General features: G+C 42.5%; 1 protein-coding gene across 1 annotated transcript in view; it reads right to left on the bottom strand.

Annotated features, from left to right (window-relative positions):
- MRPS27 (mitochondrial ribosomal protein S27) overlaps positions 1-26,449 on the bottom strand; it is a 58,199-nt gene that overhangs the window by 29,224 nt on the left and 2,526 nt on the right. Inside the window, exons 2-4 of the mRNA XM_075270744.1 lie at positions 23,661-23,738; positions 18,746-18,816; positions 16,755-16,813 (exon numbers count right to left, since the gene is read on the bottom strand). Of these exons, the coding sequence (XP_075126845.1) occupies positions 16,755-16,813; positions 18,746-18,816; positions 23,661-23,738 (208 nt within the window). The remainder of the gene's footprint in view (positions 1-16,754; positions 16,814-18,745; positions 18,817-23,660; positions 23,739-26,449) is intronic.

Genomic DNA, 26,449 nt, shown 5'->3' with positions numbered 1-26,449 from the left:
TACTGCATTCAATGGGCAATTCAGGTCTGCAAAAATGGACCCACGAGTATGACCCATTGAAAAAAAAAGTAGTGTGCTGGCCTGAGAAACTCGATTTTGTGAATAAGGCCTATAACTTAAAGCGGTAGTGGTGACCCATGGCAAAAAAAAAAAAAAAAAAAAAAAAAAACCTCTAGCTCCATGAGGGGGGGTCTTGGAAATACTTTCCTAGCACAAAGGCTGAACGGAACCATAAACCTAGTTGTGAACATAGTTCCAGGCTACAGGAGTCTCCATTGCAGGTTGGGCCAAAATCATCTGACTAAAGTCCTGCAAACGCAACTTTTTCATCCAGCAGTTTCAGTTTTGAAGAACAGACACCCTACAGATCCCATTTCAGTTAATGGGGTCCACCAGTCTCCGTATGTTACCGCTGTTGTAGTGGTCCACCTATCCGTTGTTCTGGCCCTGTGACAGAGCAGAGCAATAGACTGGCTGACACTAGTGTTAACCTACCGCTGTAGTGCACCTTGGTTAAACTGAAGTGCAGTTTTCACGCCTGGTAATTTTTAAGACCACGTTGCCATCAAGCAATAATGATCCATTTGTTGTAGCTAGAAGCATAACAGACCCACATTGACTTTCATGGATTCAGTTTTTGTTTTCAGGTCGATAGACATAACAGAAAGCCAAGAGATTGAAGGCAACTCCCCAGAGCACCCATTACGTGTGTGGCTACCACCCAGGGACAAGTCCAGATGTGTGGCACCCACAAGCAAAAAGAGGTGATCCAGCAGATGTGGCCCCACCCCAGGGGTACTGAGCAGATCATTTGTACTTGCCCAGTTTTACAGGTTTAGCTGGTAAGCGACGATCCCACAGACATGGCCCCTCTGATATAAAGCAGTGAGCTATGTCTCACTGAATACAAACACTCCTGTCCATAGACTCTAGGCAGGAGATCTGCCAGCTATATCAGGAATAAGTCATCTTCTGAATAGATGAAACAGTTCCAGCTCATGTACTGCATAGGCAGAGTATTGTAGTGCAGCATATAAAGCACTGCAATGAATTAAAATGCAGCAGGTCTGCAGGAGAAGACAGCCCACAGAATAACAATGACCACATAACATTTACCGGACCCTCACAGCGTGCACAGCATCACAACCAGACAGTCAGCCATTATAAGGAGCAGATGTGATCAGTCTGAGGAAAAACACATCTAATATAACAATATCAATGAGAATCCAGGATCGGACTGTTCAGATGGCAGTGGCCTGAAAACGGTGAACTGCTCTGTTGGCGCAGATCTGGGATGGCACAACATTGGGGTCTCTAAGTATTACTGCTGCCATGTCATTTAGCCCATGTAATGTAGTGGAAAATGAAATGAAATGATCAATCCCCCCCAAAAAAACAACTATGGCTACGCAGGACTCAAACAGCATCCAACCAGATCCAATGCACATGGCTTCACTGTACAATGGTAAGATATACAAATTGGGCATACACTATAACATGAATAGTAAGTCTCCCAGGTTAAAGAACAGAGAAGTGAGGATAGAGGGGCATAACATTTTTGTTTTACACCCAGAACAACTCCCCCCCCCCCCTAATTTGCTATAATTTTGGACAACCCCTTATGGCATGTTTTCTTAATTGCAGTAATGAGCAGCACATTGTACTGTGTCTGTCAACTGAGCTGCACATTGTACTGTGTCTGTCAACTGAGCTGCACATTGTACTATGTCTTCTGGCTGAGCAGCACATTGTACTGTATCTGCCGGCTGCTCAGCACATTGTACTGTATCTGCCGGCTGTGCAGCACATTGTACTATGTCTTCTGGCTGAGCAGCACATTGTACTGTATCTGCCGGCTGTGCAGCACATTGTACTATGTCTTCTGGCTGAGCAGCACATTGTACTGTATCTGCCGGCTGTGCAGCACATTGTACTATGTCTTCTGGCTGAGCAGCACATTGTACTGTATCTGCCGGCTGCTCAGCACATTGTACTATGTCTTCTGGCTGAGCAGCACATTGTACTGTATCTGCCGGCTGTGCAGCACATTGTACTATGTCTTCTGGCTGAGCAGCACATTGTACTGTATCTGCCGGCTGTGCAGCACATTGTACTATGTCTTCCGGCTGAGCAGCACATTGCACTATGCATGGTATTTGCTGTGGAGTTTCACTCTAGATTTCCCCCTTTGTAATGCACTTTCTAAATCCTTCTGCATATCCAACCACAAATCTGCAGATCTGTGGTATATCTATACCTCATAGAAAGAGTCCAGAATGTACCGTACCTAATAAATGACGACTCCAGAAGTTCCAATTCTTTACAATAAACTTCACATTTTTTCATAATTACGGTAGTTTTCTATCATTTATATTAAAGTTCATCTACAGATCCTAACATATCAATTCCAATAGGTTTGGGTCACCTGCATTAGATAGTGTTTGTGAATCGCTGCTTCCATTGCTGAGATATCACCTTTTTGCGAATATGCAAATGAGCTCTTTAGAGCAAAGAGGGTGTTGCTGTAGCTCTGAAGAGGTAAGTAGCAATGTCCTTAATGCTCCAAAGAGCATGTTTGTCTATGGACTGGGATGGGTTGATATGATGGTCCTGATGAAAGATTCCTTTAAGTATTGGAAGTAAAGAAGCTTTTTTTTTTTTTTTTTTTCTCACTTTATTTTTGGAAGCGGAAAAAGTCTTGCGTATAAAAATCCTGCAATAATAGAGACAGATGTAGAGTCTCGCCACGCAGACTAGTGTTCAGAAGAAAGCAATTACGGCTTAAAAAACAGACATAGGAGACGCTATCGAGGAATCTAATAACATCACAGATCTATCTCTATGTTACAGAAAAACCTTGCCGGTATTAGACAATTCCTCTGCGTTGGCAGGAGCGAGCACTTTTTTTTTTTCCTCTCCTTTCTAAAAGCCATCTGATCTCATTTTTCCCAAGGTGCATTACAGGAGCAGTGTGTGAATAAAAATACTGTACCAATGACAACCAGACGGCAGGACCGGTGATAGGCTGTGCACAATGAAGAGACTGGTGGGGTGAGCGGTTGCTATAGTAACCCCGGAGCGAGCGATTTTTCTCCTTATTTCCAGAGTCCCAGAGCAGGCCGAACAAACTCTAATTTACAACCTACACATGCATTAATTATGTAACCCACTCAAGGCACCCCGCGCGCCTTGCAAGACGCCCTCCGCCCTGGAAAAAAAAAAATATATAGAACCTCATCTGGATTCTACCTATTGAGTTCACAGGATTTTTATTTTGGCCTTTGGGTTAATTTTGAATTTTCTTCTGTAAATGCTGCAAAGTCAATACTGTTAGTCAAGGGTTAAAAGTCGGCCGCCATGCCGGGCCTTGTAACTCATTAAATTAAGGAGGCCGGAAGGCCCGGCTACTGAATGTCAGCTGTTTGATCCCGGCTTGACACGTATACATTATAGATGAAATAATGGATGAAAGTCAGAGTATTAGTACCAATACTATATTCATTATACGGAATATTCTACTCCTGGTATACCCGTCACATATAACCCCTGCCCCCAATTCCAGACTAAAGTGAAAAGTAATTCAGTTTCTCTTCGTATCGGCTGCCTCGGCACGTCTGGAAACACAAGTGTGAAATTCTGCCAAGCGACAGCCTCGGAAATTGCTGCAGTTTAATGAAGCACAAAGAAGTCTAACCCGGAGACGGAGCGGGATACAGGGGTCAAAATGCTTTTATAGGGGAGCTGTCACTTCCCTAGACACGTCCGTTTTAGTACATTGGGTATTCTACATCTAATCTAACAATACTACAGTATTTCTTATTACTCTATGTTGTGCTGTTCCTCTGTTATCCTTCCTAGAAATTCATGAATAAATTGGGTATATTACCAGTTTGGGAGGGGGGGGGGGGTTCCCGCACAATCTCACATTGTCCAATCAGAGCTGACAGTGTAGCAGCTCATCCCATTTTACAAGTAACAAGTTATTAAAAAGTATACATTTCTAGGAGGAGTAACAGAGGAACAACACACCATAATGTTATAAGCACACTTGCTCCAAAATTGGCATTTCATGGCGACCACAAGTATTTATCAAAACAGACATGTCAGGAGAGTGGCCAGAATCTTGCAAGGGAGTCTGTCAGCAGTAAATTGATTAATTATAAACCTAATCTTAGTACATTGTAGAGGAGATTCAACAATTTCCATATATGTTCCTATTATTCAGCTATGGTGAACAATTTTCATGTAAATCATTGAGCGAAGACGAAAACCCAGGCAAACTAAGGCTACCCCCAAAGCACTATTCTCTTAATTTACATGAAATTAAAACAGAAATTTACATAAAATAGGGCTCCAAAGCTGAATAAGAGACATATTTGGAAACTATAGCATCACCTCTGCAAGGTACTGGGATTAGATTTATAACCAATTACTGCTGACAGATAGGCCATGTCACTCAGGGACCACATGGGGTGACAGTGATATTGTTAAGACCCACAGTACATACCAGAATTGTCTCAATGTCCTTATACTTGCCTTGCACCACATTCAGTGTGTTTTGGTGCAGCTTGGCAGAAAAGGGGCAAAGCTTAGCGTGAAATATACCAAAAAACACAAAAATAAAACACACTAAGCCAACCCATAGCTAGCATAAATACAGGCAAAAGATGCATCACACTTGTCACCCAGCATGAGCAGATATACACTATGTGATCAAAAGTATCCAAACACCCCCAAAAACATACGTTTTTCATATTAGGTGCATTGTGCTGCCACCGCACAATGCACCTAATCAGTAGACCTCAGTAGACATTCTGAGAGAGCAGACTGGGGCGCTCCGCGGAACTCTCAGACTTTGAACGTGGTCAGGTGATTGGGTGCCACACATCACACAGGTCAATGCCAAACGACGCCTCGCTTGGTGTAAGGAACGTAAACATTGGACTGAACAGTGGAAAAACGTTGTGTGGAGTGACAAATCACGGTACTCAATGTGGCGATCCGATGGCAGGGTGTGGGTATGGCGAATGCCCGATGAACGTCATCTGCCAGCGTGTGTAGTGCTAACAGTAAAATTCGGAGGCGGTGGTGTTATGGTGTGGTCGTGTTTTTCATGGAGGGGACTTGCACCACTTGTTGTTTTGCGTGGCACTATCACAGCACAGGCCTACATTGATGTTTTAAACACCTTCTTCCTTCCCACTGTTGAAGAGCAATTCGGGGATGGCGATTGCATCTTTCAACACGATCGAGCACCTGTTCATACTGCACGACCTGTGGCGGAGTGGTTACACGACAATAACATCTCTGTAATGGACTGGCCTGACTCCTGACTTGAATCCTATAAAACACCTTTGGGATGTTTTGGAACACCGACTTCGTGCCAGGCCTCTACCAGGCCATACCTCTCCTCAGTGCGGCACTCCATGAAGAATGGGCTGCCATTCCCCAAGAAATCTTCCAGCACCTGATTGAACGTATGCCTGCGAGAGTGGAAGCTGTCATCAAGGCTAAGGGGGGGCCAACACCATATCGAATTCCAGCATTACCAACTTGTAAGTCATTTTCAGCCAGGTGTCCGGACACTTTTGATCACATAGTGTAGCTATGGTAGTTTATGTAATTCAGAGGTCCCCAAATGACCAGGCCACGGCCCAATACTGGGTAATAGATTACTTGGATCCGGGCTGCCCCAGTCATTGGGGACCTTTGTAGTCTTCACTAGGAGATCACTTACCTGGTTACTAACGCAGCTCCTGGGACCTGTTCTTGCATACAAGATGTGTGCGTCGTCTATTCTGCTCCTGTAGCCTTCGCTATGGTGCCGCTGGGACCAGGGAGCAGAACAGAAGACGGGGGAGTAAGGGGAGAGGTAGCTAGTGTGGACGTTACATAGCAGGAAGCTGAAGCATGTAAACAAGTGCAAGAGAAACCAGGAGCTCCCAGAGACACCCAGAAATCACTCAAAGAGTCAAAACACTTCTAAAGTTAAAAGGCTAAAAGGTATATGGGTGCATTTATTAACCCATTAATAGATCTGACATTAAAAACAAAAAACCTCTTTTTTGCACTTTAAGTCACTATTACAATAACAGTGCTCACCCACATTTAATACTTGGGGGGTGGGGAGAGGGTACTATTACAGCAGAAGGCAAAAACAGTACATATATGGAGGAGGCACTGTTATAGTGCCCCCCCCCCCCACCATTGAAATATTACCTGTCTATATTACCTGTCTATGTACCGTATGGTGGCAACTACTAGATGTGCTTATTTACCCGGTTTGGATCTATTACATAACATTTTTCTATTCCACCTGAAACTTTCCGTTTTAATGCAATGTATCTGCAATTTTTTATTTATTTATTAAAACTGGATAGTGAAATATACCGGTATTACAATTTTATTATTACCGGTATTATAATTTTGTTTTTATTTTCTACTTAAGGGTTTCAGTATTCTATTTTATGTACACGATTATGGAGGCTGCCATCTTGTTTGAGCTTCTCCTCTTTTAGTGACACGCTTTACAACATAGTCATGGCCCTAGCCAGCGACAGACTGAAACTGACTCACTGAAGCCATTGGAGAGTATTTTATTTTAGGGAGGGGGAATACATCATCTATTGTCACTAGCAGATGCAACGACAGGTCACTATAGGGGTTATCTGTAGAGAAATTATGTTTATTGTTGTGTTATCTGTCTTGTCTGCGATGTTAATGAGGTGATTGCTGCAATAAAAACTGTCAGAATTGGCAAGTGTCAGTCTTTTATTAGGTTTAGTGGCCAGAGTGAAAATTGAAGGATTTTGTATTCTGATTGATAGATACATAGATAGTGATCTGGATAATAAAAAAAATAAAGGGGAGGAGTGCCACATTAAAAAAAAAAAAAAAGCCTAGTCAAAAATACTTTTCAATACAATTAAATTTGGTACTGAATACCGTCTATATGTAGGTCACCCTTTTGTCAGCCAACAGGTCAATAAATGTAAAAAGTACAATTTTATATGTTTGATGGAATTAGAAATAGATTGTAATTTTTTTCGTAAAGACTTCTCAGGAAAAATATAAATAACATTCTGGAAAGGACATTTTAGGAGAAACGTGCGGTTACTGACGGTGTGGATAAGGCGCCAGTGTTTACAGAGCGAGCACTATGGCGCTGCGGTCTTTTGTCTCCAGGTTATTGTGCGGCCCTGTAGCTCAGCCTGCTTGCTCTGTGCCACCAGCAGACGGCTTTGTCTCTCTGTCACTCCCATACAACCCAACTACTACGCAGCCTTCATGTGTCACTATGTGAGGAATAGCACAATATAACGGGGGGATCTGTGTGGTCCTTGTTTACTTTCAAGGCCCAGACCCCTGGCATTCAAGTAAAGAGTAAAAGAGACTAATAGGACTGGTGGATTGTGGTATACACTCACCGGCCACTTTATTAGGTACACCTGTCCAACTGCTCGTTAACACTTAATTTCTAATCAGCCAATCACATGGCGGCAACTCAGTGCATTTAGGCATGTAGACATGGTCAAGACAATCTCCTGCAGTTCAAACCGAGCATCAGTATGGGGAAGAAAGGTGATTTGAGTGCCTTTAAACGTGGCATGGTTGTTGGTGCCAGAAGGGCTGGTCTGAGTATTTCAGAAACTGCTGATCTACTGGGATTTTCACGCACAACCATCTCTAGGGTTTACAGAGAATGGTCCGAAAAAGAAAAAACATCCAGTGAGCGGCAGTTCTGTGGGCGGAAATGCGTTGTTGATGCCAGAGGTCAGAGGAGAATGGCCAGACTGGTTTGAGCTGATAGAAAGGCAACAGTAACTCAAATAGCCACCCGTTACAACCAAGGTAGCCAGAAGAGCATCTCTGAACGCACAGTACGTCGAACTTTGAGGCAGATGGGCTACAGCAGCAGAAGACCACACCGGGTGCCACTCCTTTCAGCTAAGAACAGGAAACTGAGGCTACAATTTGCACAAGCTCATCGAAATTGGACAATTGAAGATTGGAAAAACGTTGCCTGGTCTGATGAGTCTCGATTTCTGCTGCGACATTCGGATGGTAGGGTCAGAATTTGGCGTCAACAACATGAAAGCATGGATCCATCCTGCCTTGTATCAACGGTTCAGGCTGGTGGTGGTGGTGTCATGGTGTGGGGAATATTTTCTTGGCACTCTTTGGGCCCCTTGGTACCAATTGAGCATCGTTGCAACGCCAAAGCCTACCTGAGTATTGTTGCTGACCATGTCCATCCCTTTATGACCACAATGTACCCAACATCTGATGGCTACTTTCAGCAGGATAATGCGCCATGTCATAAAGCTGGAATCATCTCAGACTGGTTTCTTGAACATGACAATGAGTTCACTGTACTCCAATGGCCTCCACAGTCACCAGATCTCAATCCAGTAGAGCATCTTTGGGATGTGGTGGAACGGGAGATTCGCATCATGGATGTGCAGCCGACAAATCTGCGGCAACTGTGTGATGCCATCATGTCAATATGGAACAAAATCTCTGAGGAATGCTTCCAGCACCTTGTTGAATCTATGCCACGAAGAATTGAGGCAGTTCTGAAGGCAAAAGGGGGTCCAACCCGTTACTAGCATGGTGTACCTAATAAAGTGGCCGGTGAGTGTAGATTCAGGGTGAGGTTACCCTACAGAAATGTACTCACTATTGTGCTGCTATATAATGGACGGCTGGTCTACACAACATTAAATAGAGGAGACAACGCAAAAGAAAGGAAATACACAGACAAAGCAATGGGGATTAAAAAATTATCAAATATATTGAACTTGTTTTATCCTGTCTTACAGAAAATCAGATAATAAGCTATTAGGTTTTGTTTTGTTGTTTTTCTAAAATTAAGTTTAACTTTAATTACATTTTTAGTACCGTAATTAAAATTTAATTAAAAAATAAAGTGTGTCGGGGCTCATCACAAAACACTATTAAAGTGGGAAATTAACTAGAGATCCCTTCATCAGCCTTCCATGTAAACAAAAAGGCTGTAATCATTTTGCGCAAGGCGCCAATCTGCATTTATAAGTTTCTCTGCTTTGAATAAATCTGCCCATCTATTACAGCTTATATACACTCACCGGCCACTTTATTAGGTACACCATGCTAGTAACGGGTTGGACCCCCTTTTGCCTTCAGAACTGCCTCAATTCTTCGTGGCATAGATTCAACAAGGTGCTGGAAGCATTCCTCAGAGATTTTGGTCCATATTGACATGATGGCATCACACAGTTGCCGCAGATTTGTCGGCTGCACATCCATGATGCGAATCTCCCGTTCCACCACATCCCAAAGATGCTCTATTGGATTGAGATCTGGTGACTGTGGAGGCCATTGGAGTACAGTGAACTCATTGTCATGTTCAAGAAACCAGTCTGAGATGATTCCAGCTTTATGACATGGCGCATTATCCTGCTGAAAGTAGCCATCAGATGTTGGGTACATTGTGGTCATAAAGGGATGGACATGGTCAGCAACAATACTCAGGTAGGCTTTGGCGTTGCAACGATGCTCAATTGGTACCAAGGGGCCCAAAGAGTGTCAAGAAAATATTCCCCACACCATGACACCACCACCACCAGCCTGAACCGTTGATACAAGGCAGGATGGATCCATGCTTTCATGTTGTTGACGCCAAATTCTGACCCTACCATCCGAATGTCGCAGCAGAAATCGAGACTCATCAGACCAGGCAACGTTTTTCCAATCTTCAATTGTCCAATTTCGATGAGCTTGTGCAAATTGTAGCCTCAGTTTCCTGTTCTTAGCTGAAAGGAGTGGCACCCGCTGTGGTCTTCTGCTGCTGTAGCCCATCTGCCTCAAAGTTCGACGTACTGTGCGTTCAGAGATGCTCTTCTGGCTACCTTGGTTGTAACGGGTGGCTATTTGAGTCACTGTTGCCTTTCTATCAGCTCAAACCAGTCTGGCCATTCTCCTCTGACCTCTGGCATCAACAACGCATTTCCGCCCACAGAACTGCCGCTCACTGGATGTTTTTTCTTTTTCGGACCATTCTCTGTAAACCCTAGAGATGGTTGTGCGTGAAAATCCCAGTAGATCAGCAGTTTCTGAAATACTCAGACCAGCCCTTCTGGCACCAACAACCATGCCACGTTCAAAGGCACTCAAATCACCTTTCTTCCCCATACTGATGCTCGGTTTGAACTGCAGGAGATTGTCTTGACCATGTCTACATGCCTAAATGCACTGAGTTGCCGCCATGTGATTGGCTGATTAGAAATTAAGTGTTAACGAGCAGTTGGACAGGTGTACCTAATAAAGTGGCCGGTGAGTGTAGAAGGTACTAAGCTAAGGGTTAGTGCACGCTGAGTTTTTGGGTGCTGATTTTGATGCTAAATCCGCCTCAAAATCAGCCTCCAAAAAAAGCCTCCCAGTAGAACTCTATTGGGAGGCTTATTTTGGAGGCTGATTTTGAGGCAGATTCACAGTCAAAATCAGCGCCAAAAAACTCAAGTGTGCACTGACCCTATAGACCCCATTATATCCTAATTCACAAATACTATAAAATTCCAATGATCCATCAACTGATTTAACACTAAACCCTAAAATGGATAAAAGAAAAAAAAAAACAAAAGAAATCTGGCTGTCCTTTTTGTTCACCAGTCTGCGGCATCAGGAAGGAGCCTCCTGCTCTAGTCAGTTGTCTTATAGCCTATCAAAGGACCTGGCTGAGGTTCTGGGACAGAGAGATGCCTTTAAATAGTTCTCCGTTTTGTGGTATAAGGAAAGGAGGCTGTAAAGAAAGAAAGTGCTGGGATTTTATTTTTATGGTCCTCTAACATCTACCTGTCCTACACGTACTAAAATAATAAACAATTACCTAGAATTTGGAATCCTGGATGTCTACTAATCTATTCATATAGGCTTCAAAAGGATTGGTGACTGGGGCTCTACTGCAATGTCATTGCCACGCAGGGTACCTGCCTCTTGCCCTAGATATCATCTCAGCCACTTGGGATGCCATCATTTAAACTCAATTTTTTCTGCCTATCACGTAGGAATAGCCTTAAGAAAGGCTATTCATTTCCTACCTTTAGATGTCTTCTCCGGGCCACCGTTTGGTTAAAATCCCGTTTTTCGACGGTATGCAAAATGAGTTCTCTCGCAGCACTGGGGGTGGGCCCCAGTGCTTAAACAGCACTGAGGGCGTCCCCAGTGCTGCAAGAGAACTCTCCAGCGCTGCCTCAATCTTCTTCAGGATCGGAGTCTTGAGGAGTCTTCTTGCAAGGGGTTGGCTTCAAACTTCTAGGCCTCTGGCCTACCACAAAGCCGACTACGCATGCTCGCCAGCCACAAGAAAATGGCCGCTTACACAGTATTGAAAGTATCCATGTTCTTGTGGGCCCGCGGGCATGCGCAGTCGGCTTTGACCTAGGCCTAGAAGTTTGAAGCCAACCCCCGGAAGAAGACGCGTCAAGACACCGTTCCTGAAGAAGATGGAGGTGGTGCTGGAAGAGTTCTCTCGCAGCATTGGGGACGTCCCCTGTGCTGTTTGAGCGCTGGGGCCCGTCCCCAGTGCTGCGAGAGAACTCATTTGCATACCGACGAAAACCGGGTTTCAACCAAACGGCGGCGCGGAGAAGACACCCAAAGGTAGGAGACGAATAGCCTTTCTTAAGGCTATTCCTATGTGATAGGCAGAAAAAATTGAGTTTAAATTATAGGATCCCTTTAAGAATAAACTGGTGAGTTTATTACATAATCTACCCAGTTTCTTATACAGATACATAGGTTGGTTTAGATGTTGTACACGGCCCATCTGTACAATGTGCGTTCTGAGTCATGCAATGCTCGCACTCTGTGTAGGAGGCTAGGGGCCCACCGCAGGATTAACCTGCTTCTTTGTGGACCAGTCTGAGCCAATATAAGTTTATATATATAGGCATAATATATAACACTGACTGGAAATAATAGAGGTATACATTTATATGCTAAATTGTAATATAGCATTTGCAAGCCTTATATACATGCCCGTCTAATCTCGCATCTGTGCACTTGAAGGTTGCAGCAAATAAGAAACGGGTTGCCATGCAGAACAAGGCACGGCATGGAAAAGTGATGGAGGAGATTGGAGAACGAACTCCGCAAGGGAATTAGAAGAATGGGAGGGGGAGATGTAATCAATGGCATACGGGAAATGACAAGAGCACATTGTTCTGCACACGTAACATTACCATCAGCAGCCATACCCCGCACACATAGCAGCTGCAGTACGAGGGACTACAGAGCTGAGGCTGATGAGTAAATGCCATGAAGCTGATGGGATTGTAGTCGGGGCCACGCAGTCACCTATTACATGTCCACCCCACCTATAGAGAGCTGCAGCACATGGGGGAATACTTATCTAGACTGTTTTCATAGGTCAACTTCAATACTGGAGTGAAATATGCCTAATAGGCCAAATTAAGAGGTCTACACCAGTTAGGAGCTAAGAAAAGTGGCATGGACAGCAGAAAACTGGAAAAAGGAACAAAGTTTTGTGCAGATAAATTGTAACTGTTCTACTTCAGAAAAAAATATCCTACCAAGGACACAAGATACCGGCTCAGTGGTAACACTACTAGTTAGTAACGCTGGCCCAGAGTATAAACTGGACCAACATCTGCCTAGAGTTTGTGTGTTCTCCCGGCTTGGCATGGACTTTGTCTGGATACTCCAAGAATATACAGTGTCCTTCAAGTACCAATGGCCTAGGGTTACAATATATTCGACATATAATAGATACAGAAAGATCATTGTAACATGAAACTGTATTCCACATACAGTGTCAAAGACAGTCCAGGTACACAATATGTGCAATTGGCAAGAAGATACAGACAACCAACACGGTCATGTTACTGGTAAAACACCAGCACTAAGGGGGTGTTCACATTCGCATCATTTGATCCATTCTCCTAGTTTGTCAAAGTAACTGAATAATGGAATAAATAAGAACAGATCCGTCTTATGACTGATAATGTATCGAGACAGACTTCATTCACTATAATGGGTCCGTGTATATAATATACGTGTCGGTGTGTGTATGTGGGTTTGTATCTAAAATGAATTACAATGAGAACCTCATTAGGATCAAGAACCAAGGCGAGAGATGACAATCTTTGTACAGCGCTGTGGAATATGTTGGAGCTACTGTATATAAGTAACAGAACTATCTACAAAACACTGTAATAGCATGTTTGTTAAAGAGACAGTTCTGTTCCTATAACTGCTTTAGGGAAAGCCACAACTCTGTACCCAATGTAAAACAGCATGCATTGATTTTACAGGAGGTTTTCAATCTCGCATCTTTTCCTCATCAAAGTCAATGTTGGCCATGACGGATGAGGCAAAACCAGCTCATTCACATTCATGTAAGGCCTCATGCAGACAGGACTTCAATCAATATTTTCCATCATTTGTCAGACAAATCCAGGAATGAAACATATACATATATGCATTTAATGTCCGAATGGCTATTTCCATGTCAGACAGCTGCGTGACATGCGGATACTGATAAAGGCAGTTTGTGGGTGACAAGAAGAATTCATCTGCCAAAAACAGATAAGCCATGCTGATATACCAGAGTGTGTCAGGAATGGCCACTAGTAGCCGATCCCCAACCTGCACAGGCTCACGTTCCTTATGCCTGATCAGGCAGTTTAGTTAATGTTGGTGGTGTGATCAATCCCATTTGTAAGAACAATCCCATCATCAGATGGCCATCTAATGTGTATGGCCAACCGCCAAATACTGATGGAAAATACTGACCGCAATACTGCTGGCTGAAACATGTCAGTCGGATATGTAATTGACATAGAGAAATCTGATATGTCAGGCCAATCTTCTTGTGTAGAAATCAATCTTTACATTTCTATGGGGGAAGTACTGGCAGTCCTAAAAGAGGACCATTCATGTCCTCCAACATTAGTGATGTTATATAGTGTTGGAAAGCTGGCAGTGCACTGAATTCAGAGCCCTGTTAGCTGTGCCAGTATGCGCCCTCTTTACAGATATAGGCGCAGTTAGTTTTGGCACCCATATCTCTGGATTGTCAGGAGGGGCTGGCCTCACAGCTCAGCATCATTGCTAAGTGTCAAAGAACACCCCCATGACAGTCCACGTGTACTGCCTGGTACTGTCAGAGGGGCGTTCCTCTTTAAAGGGAGCCGGTTAGCAGGAAAATCAGAATCAGACTAATGACAGTGCCTTGTAGCACGTCTCGCCTTCAAGTTTCCAAAGATGCCTGTCTACCAGATTCAATATGCCTCCAAAACCAATAGTGGGGTAGGGGCCAACACACAAGAATACACAACTTGTGACTGTGTAGGTAAATCAGTCCCCATCAATGCACTTTATTTATTTAGCTTACTTATATAGCGCTAACATATTCCACAGCGATTTGCAGATTTTGTCAACACTGTCCCTTATAGAGTTCACAATCTAAATCCCCTATTAGTGTGTCTTTGGATTGTGGGAGGAAACTGGAGTACCCGGGGGAAACCCACATAAACACGGGGAGAACATACAAACTCCTTAAAAATCCTTGGCTGGATTAGAACCCAGGAAGGCATGGCAACAATGCTAACCACTGAGCCACCATGATGACCACTAGGCATTGATTTATTGGTCTGTGGTCGGAGCACTATATTAGTTTAGGAAGCATTTACACCAGACAGGCTCCTTTTAAGGAGTCACTGACTTATTGCCTATACGGGAAGGGGGGGGGGGGAGTGCATCCTGTTTCCTCCAAGTGAAAGAGAACCATCTCACTAGTGCCACCTACTGGAAGAAGCTCCCGTGAAGTCAGTGACCATGCGCACCTTAAAATGAAGTCCCATTATTTTTAGTTGTAAAATCCCTCTACTGAATGGACATAACATAGTCTGCACATATAACTATGTTCTGTTACTTACAGTCAGCTATACAATGATTGGGAAATGTGCAGAGTAATCCATATTACAGATTAAAAAGAACAGCAAGAGCCCCCTGCTGGGCCTGTAATGGCTCAAACTACTTTCCAAAAATAATAGTTCAGGCTTTGTTTGGCAGGAAGATTTATGACAAGCGTTCAGACACAAATATGGGATGAATAATGGCCTGCCTAATAGCGCGCACTACAGAAAGCTGCATGGCAACAGCTACATAGTCAATCTAATCTAAAAGCCAATACATCGGCCAGCTGGGATAAACGCAAGGATAACCCAATAAGCCTGCGAAGAGTAAGCAGAAGCACATAGCAAAATCTGAGAAATCATAAAACAAGTCAGGCTCTGTTCACACTAGCATCATGGCTTCTGTTTATAATGCAAGAAAGATCCATCATTTGTGGCTTGCAAATGGCAACCGACGGACCCCACTGACATATAATAGGATGGCTGGAGGTTGTACTTAAATAAAGGTTTCTCTCAATGATGGCAGAAGTAATAGCATAATATCCATCAATGTTCTTGCCGTCATGAGTGAAGGAAACCTCAATATCGCCCCCAAAATAATATAGTAAAGGGATCAGAGCTGAAAGCGGATCGCTCAAGTCCTACAGAAGGGAATAGAAGCAGAGCTGCAGAAACTAAACACGGCCATTACACATATAACAGAGCTATCTGCTGCCAGCTCTGTTCTCTGTATAGCAGCTGATGAGAGCATCTGATCGGTGAGGGGCCAAGGTGTTGGACCCATGCCAATCTGATATTCATTACTTATATGAATAATGACTGATCAGTGGGGGTCTCAGATGGACCCCCCCCCCTTTGATCTAATATTGATGACCTATCCTAAGGAGACAAATAGCATTAATAAACAATGGGGTCCCTACTCCGCCAAAACACCAGACACCTACGCAGAGCTTATGCTGAGTGGTAAAAACAAAGCCCCTAAAGGCGGCCATAAAAATGCAGTAAGCCCTCTCTAGCAGCATGTTGTGTTTAAGCATGTCTGTGCAGGAGATCTGAATAAAACAGACTTATGGGAAAAGCTCTAAACCTACACAACAGTACCCAGTGGATGTTGCGGGGATCCTATGTATACTCATTTGGAAGCTACAACCATTTCTAACAACTTGCAGAGCAATGGCCTGCCTCATATACTGCACTGTTATTTGGCAGAATATCAAGGCTGATGGGAAATGCCATCGGTACCAGCACCGAGCTGCAATGCACATTAATCAGGATGATGAATAAATCTCGGCGAGGAATTAGCTTGCACTATTTAAGTGCCATGAATATTGCATGCATATCCAATTGTATTCCATTTACCCCACGACTGAAATGCTGAAGGATTGCACCTTGATAGAAAACATAATTGGGATCACTTAGGAGCTCCAAGAAATCTTTCTACTGTACTGTCACAATTCTGCGTGCAAGGCATCTTCACCGACCTCTCTAGCATCCACCGCTTGATAGGTGTTATTATACAATTTTTTTTATAAGTCTGCTTTTCTTCACAATGTAACATATAGCACTCAACCAACTTTCATTCAGAGCAGAGGGGAGGTGCCATTGAGCACCTCAATGCAGAGGGCGCTACGGAGTGATGGACCGCTCTCAGATTTGCAGGACCAGCTGTTCTGGATTAAAAGTCAGTACTAGCATGTCTGTGAAAAACTGAAAAAAATACAGTAAACCAAGGTAATAAAGAGCTCTCCAGGGCCTGTCAGCTCTCCTGCCTAGCACTGTCAGCAGCTTTGCAAGGTCAAGATCAGAATATCAAGAAAAATACACAATACTACTTACTTATAAAGGTAATATTCTCCCAGCTCAATTTCTTCTTTGCATTTAATGTTATCAATAAACTGAAATTAAAATGAGACAATAAACAATCTTGTAATACTTGTAATAACCAACACTGAGCATTATATTAAAGGGGATGTGTCAAGAAGATAACCCTTAATATATGTTCTTTTACTACATATGGATTGGGGGAGGGTGCATGTACCGCCTATTTATTAAAACCAGATGAAATATATCATTTTTTTAATCTGTTATTTTTGTAATTGTAGATTTTTTTTTTCATTCTATTTTCTGTACATGATTATGGGGGCCGCCATTTTGCCTGAGCTTCTCCATTGCTGTGTTAACAGCATTTAGTGATATGGCTATAGGTGGCAATAGTCTGAAGTACACTGACTGAGGTCTATGGAAGAGTTTTCGAGAAATACCCTGTGCAAGGGAGGGGAGTAGATAAGCTGTGGCATTATCTATTGTTAATAGTATATATAATAGTAGTGATGGGTCACTATCAGTGTTATCTGTAAGGTGTGGACTGGTATATCTGGTTTGTGATGTAAATGAGGTGACTGCTGCAATGAACACCTTTATATAATTAGCACGTTTAAAGATGTTATTAGGTTTAGTGGACAGAGTGAAAATTGCACCGTATTGTATTTTTTTTTAGAAGATATAATTAGTAACATGAAAAAATTAAATCATCTAATAAAAATAAAGTGTTCTGATAAAAACTTGGGTTAAAAACAGACCATTTTTGGTGATTGTTTCCAATTATTTTAAATCTGCGGATCCAACTGTCTCGGATTCTGCAAATTTTTACCGGTACAGGCAGCGCCGAGCACTGCTTACTGTGCTATGCAGCTTACTATTCACATTTTCAATAATGGTGGTTGCGAGTACCCTGTGCAGTACCCCCAACACCTCTACTAGAAGTATGGCAACTGGGCAGCACAACTCCTGGTGCCATCAGTTTTCAAAAGATGGAAAATCCCTTTAAAGGCTACCATGTAGTAATGCATGTCAGCAGGAATGTCACCTGGTTGCCTGCACTTTCCACCAGCAATATAATTGCGTATTCAGGCTCCAGGGCGATCAGCAGGTTACCCTGACCGCAACATTTTTAAAGGGATTATCTCTGGTGAATTGAACCCCTTTAAATAAAATGAATGGAAACTAATAATTCACTACTGCCAACACTACTAAAGCCGCTCCAGAGAGATGGTTTGACATGACCCTTACATTTAGCCCAAATATAGCACAGATGTTTTATATTGTGACTCCACCTACAATAAGGGTGCATTCACACGGAGGAAAACGGCGCTGAATTTGGTGTGGAACCCGCGTCAGATTCAGCGCTGAAAAAGGAACCCATTGAAGTCAACGGCAAGCTTTTTTTTCAGCACCGAATCTGACGCAGATTCCACACCAAATTCAGCGCCGTTTTCCTCCGTGTGAATGCACCCTAAAGAGCGACGCTGCAGATGTACAATATGACCCATCTCTGACATATGCCAAATCCTTTACTCACAGGGTTTAACAAATTGCTTAGACTATCTATCCCTTATTATTATATATTCTGCATAGTCCTAGCCCCAACTTTAGCTCCGGCATAGAAATTACTAACAGGATGGGGGCCACATGGTGGCTCAGTGGTTAGCACTGCAGTCTTGCAGCGCTGGGTCCTGGTGTTCAAATCCCGCCAAGGACAAAAAACCATCTGCAAGGAGTTTGTATGTTCTCCCCGTGTTTGCATGGATTTCCATCCCATATTCTAAAGACATACTGATAGGGAAAAAATGTACATTGTGAACCCTGTGTGGGGCTCACAATCTACATTAGCAAAAAAAAAAAAATAAAAAAAAAATTGCTAACAGGAATATTTTCAAGGGTGAAGCCCAATGGTCTGGCTTACTCTACGGCTGCTTCAGACTTTCTTTGCTATTTTCCATATTTGTATGAATGACTACTAACATAGTGTTACTTGGATACTTCCTTACCCGTGCGATGACCAGAGAGCTCACTGGTATCTTCCTATCATAGCACTTATCCATAAGTGATGCCAGGTCAGCTGTAAAGGACAAGAAGATCATGTAAAGGTCTTTTATCTATTACAATGTTCATGCATTTCTATAAATGAAAAACACCTTGGTAAAGAACCATGAAACACTAACGCCAGTATCCTACCCATATTTATCACCTTAACCTACACCTAAAGGAGTGATCTGATATGTTTGTAGGACAGCAATTGGATTCTCTGAACTCAGATGAACTCACTAATTTTTGTGGGACCATTCGAATAGCTAATAAATATGGGGTCAATATCTAATAAGATAATCCTTTAATAGTCCCACCATGGGGAAAATCAGCAGAGAGAAATGTGTATGTCAGTGAAATAAGAGATGACTTGTCTATCGTTTACACTATGGTTTGTGAAGACTGTTGCTCTCATCCATCACAGGATCTTGCAGATGACTGTGGCGGAGATCAGTGTGCTGTCTGTGTTTTTACTGGATAGGACACTGACCCATTCATTTCTATGGGCCCGTACACAAGGCCATGAATTACACGGTCACGTATACGGGCTGACAGTCTGGGCCGCAAAGTATAGAACAGGCCTTATTCCTTGTGTGGCTACTATTCATTTAATGAAAGGAACTGCGAAAGCACAACCTGTGCACGAGAGGCACACGCATGACTTCTTCGTGTCCCCTGTGCCTTTAATACACAGCCGGCCACAAGCACACGGTCTTCAGCAACCAGCCTGAGTCCACTACAGATACTGCCTAAACCTGCAGAGAGAAAACACCTGTCCAGACCGCATTACAGTCTTTCTCCTCCAACTGGAAAGTAAACAAACAGTCATAGGATGGCAGCAATGGACATTAAAAGGAGTTGGCCATGGTTATTTGATGATAAAAATCAGTCCGTGGTCATGTGATATACAGTCCATGGTCATGTGATATACAGTCCATGGTCATGTGATGAACACACAGGTGCACAGCTCATTACCAGGCAGACATCTGATTACTGTGCTGTGAGTATAATGAGCTGTGCACCTGGTTGTCTATCACATGACCATGAACTGTATATCACATGACCACGAACTGTACAGTATATCAAACTATGCAAACTAATAAGCAGTGTAATATTAAATTAGACATAGATGGCAGGTACATCATTTTGCACCAGCCAATGTGATGACTCTGGCCTACTTTAAACCTGTCTAGACTAAGTTTACACGGTCTTAGTATTAGACGGTATTAATAACACTGCCTCATTGTATCTGTGACAAGTGTCATGCCTCCAGTAATAATCACAGTCATGATGCTCTTGTGCACAAGGTCTTAAGAGTTTCCAACAAGCCCCATAACCCGCTCAGTAACACTATGAGATGGCAGCTGTCAGGCTTCTTTTTCCAGCTATTAGGCCTTACAACTGTGTGTGAGTCATAGATAGATATGGCGAGGGAGAGTGTGCCAAAGATGGGGAAGGGATCCAGTCATGGGAATGCAGGGAAATGTTTTCAAGGCAGCCAACTCATTAGAGGGAGAAGAAAACAATGAAATAGATATAGATCCAGCAGCCAGCCTGGCTCAGAGAGTACATACAGGAATATACCAGATGGAAGAGGAGCAGGAAGCAGAAATCCCATCTATAACTCACACACCAATTACACCCATCTGTTCCTTCCTTAAAATGGTAATGAAGCCATAATTTGCTTAAGTAGGACAACGCCATTGCACTTGGACCTTTCACGGCCACGATGACTTAAATCAGCAACCAACTCTGAAGTGTCCTTTCTGCCTGTCCTACGTCAATGGAAGCCTGTCCTTTCTTTACCACACCAGATGCTCACTGGTTATGGTATCTGGATAGACTCACAGCTTGTATGAACACAATTTTGGCAGGGCAATGCCTTATGAAGAGGGATAGGAGTTTCAAGCCCCACATAGTGCCATTTCTAATCACTTATCCAAACATATAAGTGTCCAACAGTGACATGTACTAAGTGTCTGAGGAAAAGCCCCATAATGTTCAACAGCAACAGCTGGATTATACACTATGGTGCCTGCTATACTGCTCAGTTGGGCTGTCAATTTCCTTTTAGTCTACTGTCAAACTCTATATAAGACATGGGATGGGCACAAGACTCCACTGGCAATGTATGGTTACCTTGGCCCCAGTACTGGCTAGTCTGTTACCCAATGGTATCCAATCTGTGCTGCTCTCTCAAAACTGCAACTCTCAGGGCAACACAGCGGCTCAGTGGTTAGCACTGCAACCTTGTAGCACTGGCGTCCTGGGTTTGAATCCCGCCAGGAACAACATCTGCAAGGAGTTTGTATGTTCTCCCCGCGTGGATTTCCTCCCATACTACAAAAGACATACTGATAGGAAAAAAAAATTAAAGTACATTGTCCGCCCTATATGGGGCTCACAATCTACATTAAAAAAACAAACAAAAAAAAACCCCTGCAACTTCAACCATAACGTGACAGGATGTCTGGGCATGATGGGAGTTGTAGTTTTACAAAAGCTGTGTCACAGTTTGGAGATTCCTATTCTATAGGAGACAATAACTCCCTTCTATGGTAGACACAAGTTGTAATGGCTTCTCTATAATTTATAGAATAAGCAATAAGCAAATATAAATAATTAAACATTTGCAGCATTTTATAGATTTTCTCTAACCAGCTTAGTGATGACAGTCTTATCTTGATCAGTTATCAATTGACATGAATGCTGGAATTTTTTCTATGGTCCTTATTGTGGACAGGTTATCAAGCAGGGACACTACATGTATGAGAAGATAACCCGGCCACAATAAGGAAATCATGGCTGAATTCCTGACATGCCAGGCTATAGAAAGTTCCTGAGTTCATAGTCATATCCATAGGTAACTCATGCAGACAAAAGACTAATATGGTTAGAGAAAGTCTTTAAAGGGATTCTATCATTAAAATAGTATTTTTTTTTCTGTCTACCATATTGGAATAGCCTTAAGAAAGACTATTCTCCTACCTTTAGAAGTCTTCTCCGGGCTGCCGTTCGGTGGAAATTCTGGTTTTTGTCGGTATGCAAAAGAGTTCTCTCGCAGCACTGGGGGCGTCCCCTGTGCTTCAAGAGAACTCTCCAGCGCCGCCTCCAGCTTCCTCTGGAACGGCCTCGCTTCACGTCTTCTTCCAGTGCTGGGTTCAAGCTGTGCATGCCTGCCGGCCACAAGAAAATGGTTGCTTACAGTTAGTGTCGGCTTTGCCCGAGGCCTAGAAGTTTGAACCCAGCTCAGGAAGAAGACGCGCAGAGAGGCTGTTCCTGAATAAGATGGAGGCGGCGCTGGAGAGTTCTCTCGCAACATTGGGGACACGCTCCAGAAGTGCGAGAGAACTCATTTGCATACCGACGAAAACCGGATTATATACCGAACGGTGGCCCGGAGAAGACAACGAAAGGTAGGAAAAGAATAGTCTTTCTTAAGGCTATACCGACGTGGTAAGCAGAAAAAATATTATTTTAATGATAGAATCCCTTTAAAGACTCTGAAATTTACAGTATATTTGAACAAATGTCTAACTTAATATTCTATAAACTTATATATGGTTATGATCATGGGAAAACCAGTTTAAGTCAAGATGAGCAAGCCAGGAGAAATGTCAAATTATTCACTACTTCAGTGTTTTCAGAAGACATTATACACAGATCCCTCCAATATGTAGTCTCCATAGCAGGTCAAAAGGATACAAACTGACTTTAGCTGAATATTTAGGCAACAAAAGTTTATAATACACATATTTATGTAAACTGCTTAATACAAAAACATAATAGACTGCAAATGTAACAGAAAACAACAAATCTAAAGCAATATCACCCCCTGGTGGAGAATAAGTAAACATGCATGAGAAGAAAAGCAAGAAGTGCATATTTTTGTAAATATCGCTGGATAATGCCTAAAGTTCTCCTACTAACATTTTTGCAAATATAAATAATTAAGAATTTTGCAGAGTTTTAAAGATTTTATCCAAGCATTTTAATGGCACTTGACAGAAACACAGTAATGATTTCCTTATTGTGATCAGGTTATCAGGCAGTGACACTACATGTATGAGAAGATAACCTGGTCACAAGAAGGACATCATGGCTGGGGTTTCAGAGTAGAGAAAGTTCCTGCATTCATGGTTGTATCCATTGGCAATCGATCAAGACAACCAACTATGATCACTAAGAAGGTTAGAGAAAATCTTAAAAACTGATATTTTTTTTATAATTATACACACACGATAGATAGATAGATAGATAGATAGATAGATAGATAGATAGATAGATAGATAGATAGATAGATAGATAGAATTTTAAATATGGTCACATTTGTAGGAAAAGACCTTTAGGCTAAGGGCAAACGCAGTAAAAAAAAACCACTGCAGACAAAATCATGGCAGAAACTTGTGTTTTTCTTCCGCAGAGTTTTCCTCTGCATACATGCTGCCCCTATTATACCTATACGAAAAACAACATTGATGAAACCGGCATGGCAAAAATGCTGTATTTTCGCAACGTGGGGCTTGACTAATGACATTCCCCATCCACAGTATTCACTACTTATCCAGCATAGCACTGTAAGTGTACAGTGGCTGTTCTTGGTACTGCAGCTCAGCCCCATTCATTTGAATAGGACTGAGCTACAACATGAACTGCACCTCATTATAGGTCGATTCTCTGCTTGTGTCGGAAAATGCTGGTTTCGATAAACCTTCCCCACACAATATTAAATGTAAAAAGGCCTGTGCTGGTGACAGTTCCCTTTACTGTACATACTACATATACATACAAGTGTGTAGGGAGTTTATATTCATGGAGCAATATAGCAGAACAAATATTATCCACTGTTCAGACACAGCAATAACTATCAGGACTCACCTAAATTATGGCTTTCCTTCTCCCATTTTTCCCAGGCTTTGTCATTAATGTACGCTGCAGAAAGTAGGAACCTTTTTCCTGCAAAATATAGAAGCCTTTTGTTATAAAAATGAATATACACATTTTATACAATATAATATAATATAGGTCTAATTTGTAACAACCATTTGTTGCGAGTTGCACACCACAATATGTTATCAGATTCAAGTTAAAGGGGTATTCCCATGTCACTTGCTCACCAGTCTTCGTTGCTGCAAACACTTCTTTCTTCCTGGTTTTCAATGTCAATTGGTGGGCGGGGTTTCATATGCAAAGCCATACTGTCCGCCCCCAAATGAACGTGTAGCTCCGCCCACCACATAGCGTGATCCTATTGGACGACTGAAGAGCCTGTGATGTCATCAAAGGTCCTATAACACTTGGATTTAGCTTGTTCTATATAGAGTCGGCTAAATCCTAGTGAGCAGAGGGACCAGGTCCCACCAGGATTTAGACTGTTTTATATAAGAAAGCAGCACTCATTTCCCCCCTCCTTTATCTGAGAGCAGGAAGCTAGGTCACGTGTGGTGCAGACACAGGAACAGCTACAGACACAGGCTCCCTCCCCTGCACTTAGGCAGCTACATCACTTGACATTTGAGTAGATAATCCCAAGGGCCATAGAAACGCAGTGTAAACAATGAAGTGAATAAATTAAAGTGTATTTAGGAAAAGTCTTAAATCCACATTAACAAGCAGTATAGATAGGATCCTTGTGATGGAGCAACCCCTTTAAGCTTTGTTGTATCTGTCCACAAACAAGATAAAATCAGCACCCAATAAAAAAAAAAAAAAAATAAAACAAACTTTTAATTGCAAGATTAAAAAAAATAAAAATAAAAAAATCTATGACTCCATAAGTATGGCAAACAAAAGCCTACGCATTTCCGAGTCCCAAGTCCAAGACACTTTTTCTGGCACCTTGTTTTTGCCTTTATAACATGGAACAATATTTTGTTTCTGATGCATCTATCACCATATAGTTAAAGGAGGAATATGCAAATCTGTCTCCCAAGATGTAAATAGGGAGACAGTGCCTCTGTTATGCTGCAGTGAACCAAAAGAAATATAACGAACCAAGCGTGGCCGTGCTAATTAGGCATATGAGACCTCGTACATGTCACAGTCAGTTACCTTGTCTTACACCTTTGTGATACATAATCAGGTATTAGTCACCAAATTTGTAGGGCAGTGTCTTCGGCTTACGACTCTTAGTCGAACGGTATAAATGCAACTTATTCAGAGGGATATACCCTCAAAATAGAGGAATCGGTTGCGCGCTCCTTTCGGTTTAATGAAATGCTGATGTAACAACAATGTGATTTATTTAAAATAACGCTTTTTGGGGTCCTTTGGTACTCCACAGGCATCACCCGTTCCTCAGATCTTTATTGTTCGGCGTTCAGAAGTGTATACACAGCGTACATAGCATATAGATATAGTAGGTATCTTTGCTAGTACCAAGGCTGTGGAGTCAATAGGTCAAATTTCCAAATCCTTCTCTAACCCCTTCATAAACGGCTGACGGCCATGGGCCAGGCAGAAGCAGTAAAGATCCTCTAATTCATTAAAAAGCCAGTTGCTGACTTCCTATGAAAATAAATACGTAACAAACTATACATTTAACTCATTATATAATATCAATAATTGCAACATATAATTAAAATGAATCATTATATTTTGAAGTCAAAATTGGTAACGTTTTTCAACTCCAACTCCACCCAAAATTGATCTCAACTTCAGAGCTCTGCTTCGGTTCCAGCAGACATTACGTTACAGGGGTACAGATGGAGTGAAAGAGGGCAGGGAAGTACATGGGATTTCGTACATGGGTTTGCAGTTACCTATAGGTCATTCACATTATAATTTGGTTTCTTTTCAGCCTCCGATTCTGTGAAATGTTTGTAAAGAAAAAAAACACATTATTCAGGCTGAAGACCCATGTAGCTGAAAAGCGGCTTTTTTTGTTGCAGATGTTGCTACAAAAGGAATGGGAAATATATAGGTAATTCCTATACTTCCACCTCCCGCTCAATCCTCTCCTGGCTTTGGCTTAAAAAACCGCAACAAAACCTGCAACAAGAAAAACGCTGTATTTCCGCAACGTGGGGCCTCTGAAGGCTTTGTTCAGGCTTATTTTTTATGGTTTCAGGATAGGCCATAAATAGATGAGCCCTAGGGGGCAGACACCTGGCCCCCAGAATGATCATCTGTATGGAGCCACTTCTGGCACCCATGCAATGCACAGTACGGGGCCAGAAACAGAAAGCTCAGTCTGGTGTTTATTGGCCCGGCACCTTCACTGCAGCTCAGCTTTCATTGATGTTAATGGGCATTGTGGCAGGAACCAATTATAGCGCAAATAGTGGCCACTGTCATAAGGGACTATGTCGTAATAACAAGCACATGAAGGCCAAGAACCTACATTTCCCAGCAGAAAATTGCACAGGCACACACAATGAGCAGTCCACGTGATGTAGTATAAAGTGTCTTCTTCCACAGCCACACGATACAAGTCTCACATGACCATGGTGGGGATTTCAGCAGTGGATAAAGCTCAGCATACACACTCTGACCGGTCTGTGCAGCAAACTGCGATATGTTGTCTTAGCCAGCAGTAGCTTTATCAGCACTCTGAGCTCCTGTGGGATTGGAGTAAACATGCTAGTCTTTGATCATCACATGTATCTATATACCGGGCCATCCAGTTCCCCTTACCAACTCACCAGCTGTCTTTCCTTGCACATTTT

The sequence above is a fragment of the Leptodactylus fuscus genome, chromosome 1 (genome assembly GCF_031893055.1).
Source record: "Leptodactylus fuscus isolate aLepFus1 chromosome 1, aLepFus1.hap2, whole genome shotgun sequence".
Taxonomy (NCBI): domain Eukaryota; kingdom Metazoa; phylum Chordata; class Amphibia; order Anura; family Leptodactylidae; genus Leptodactylus; species Leptodactylus fuscus.
The sequence above is the reverse complement of the archived record's forward strand: the minus strand, read 5'-3'. Positions and strand labels throughout refer to the sequence as shown.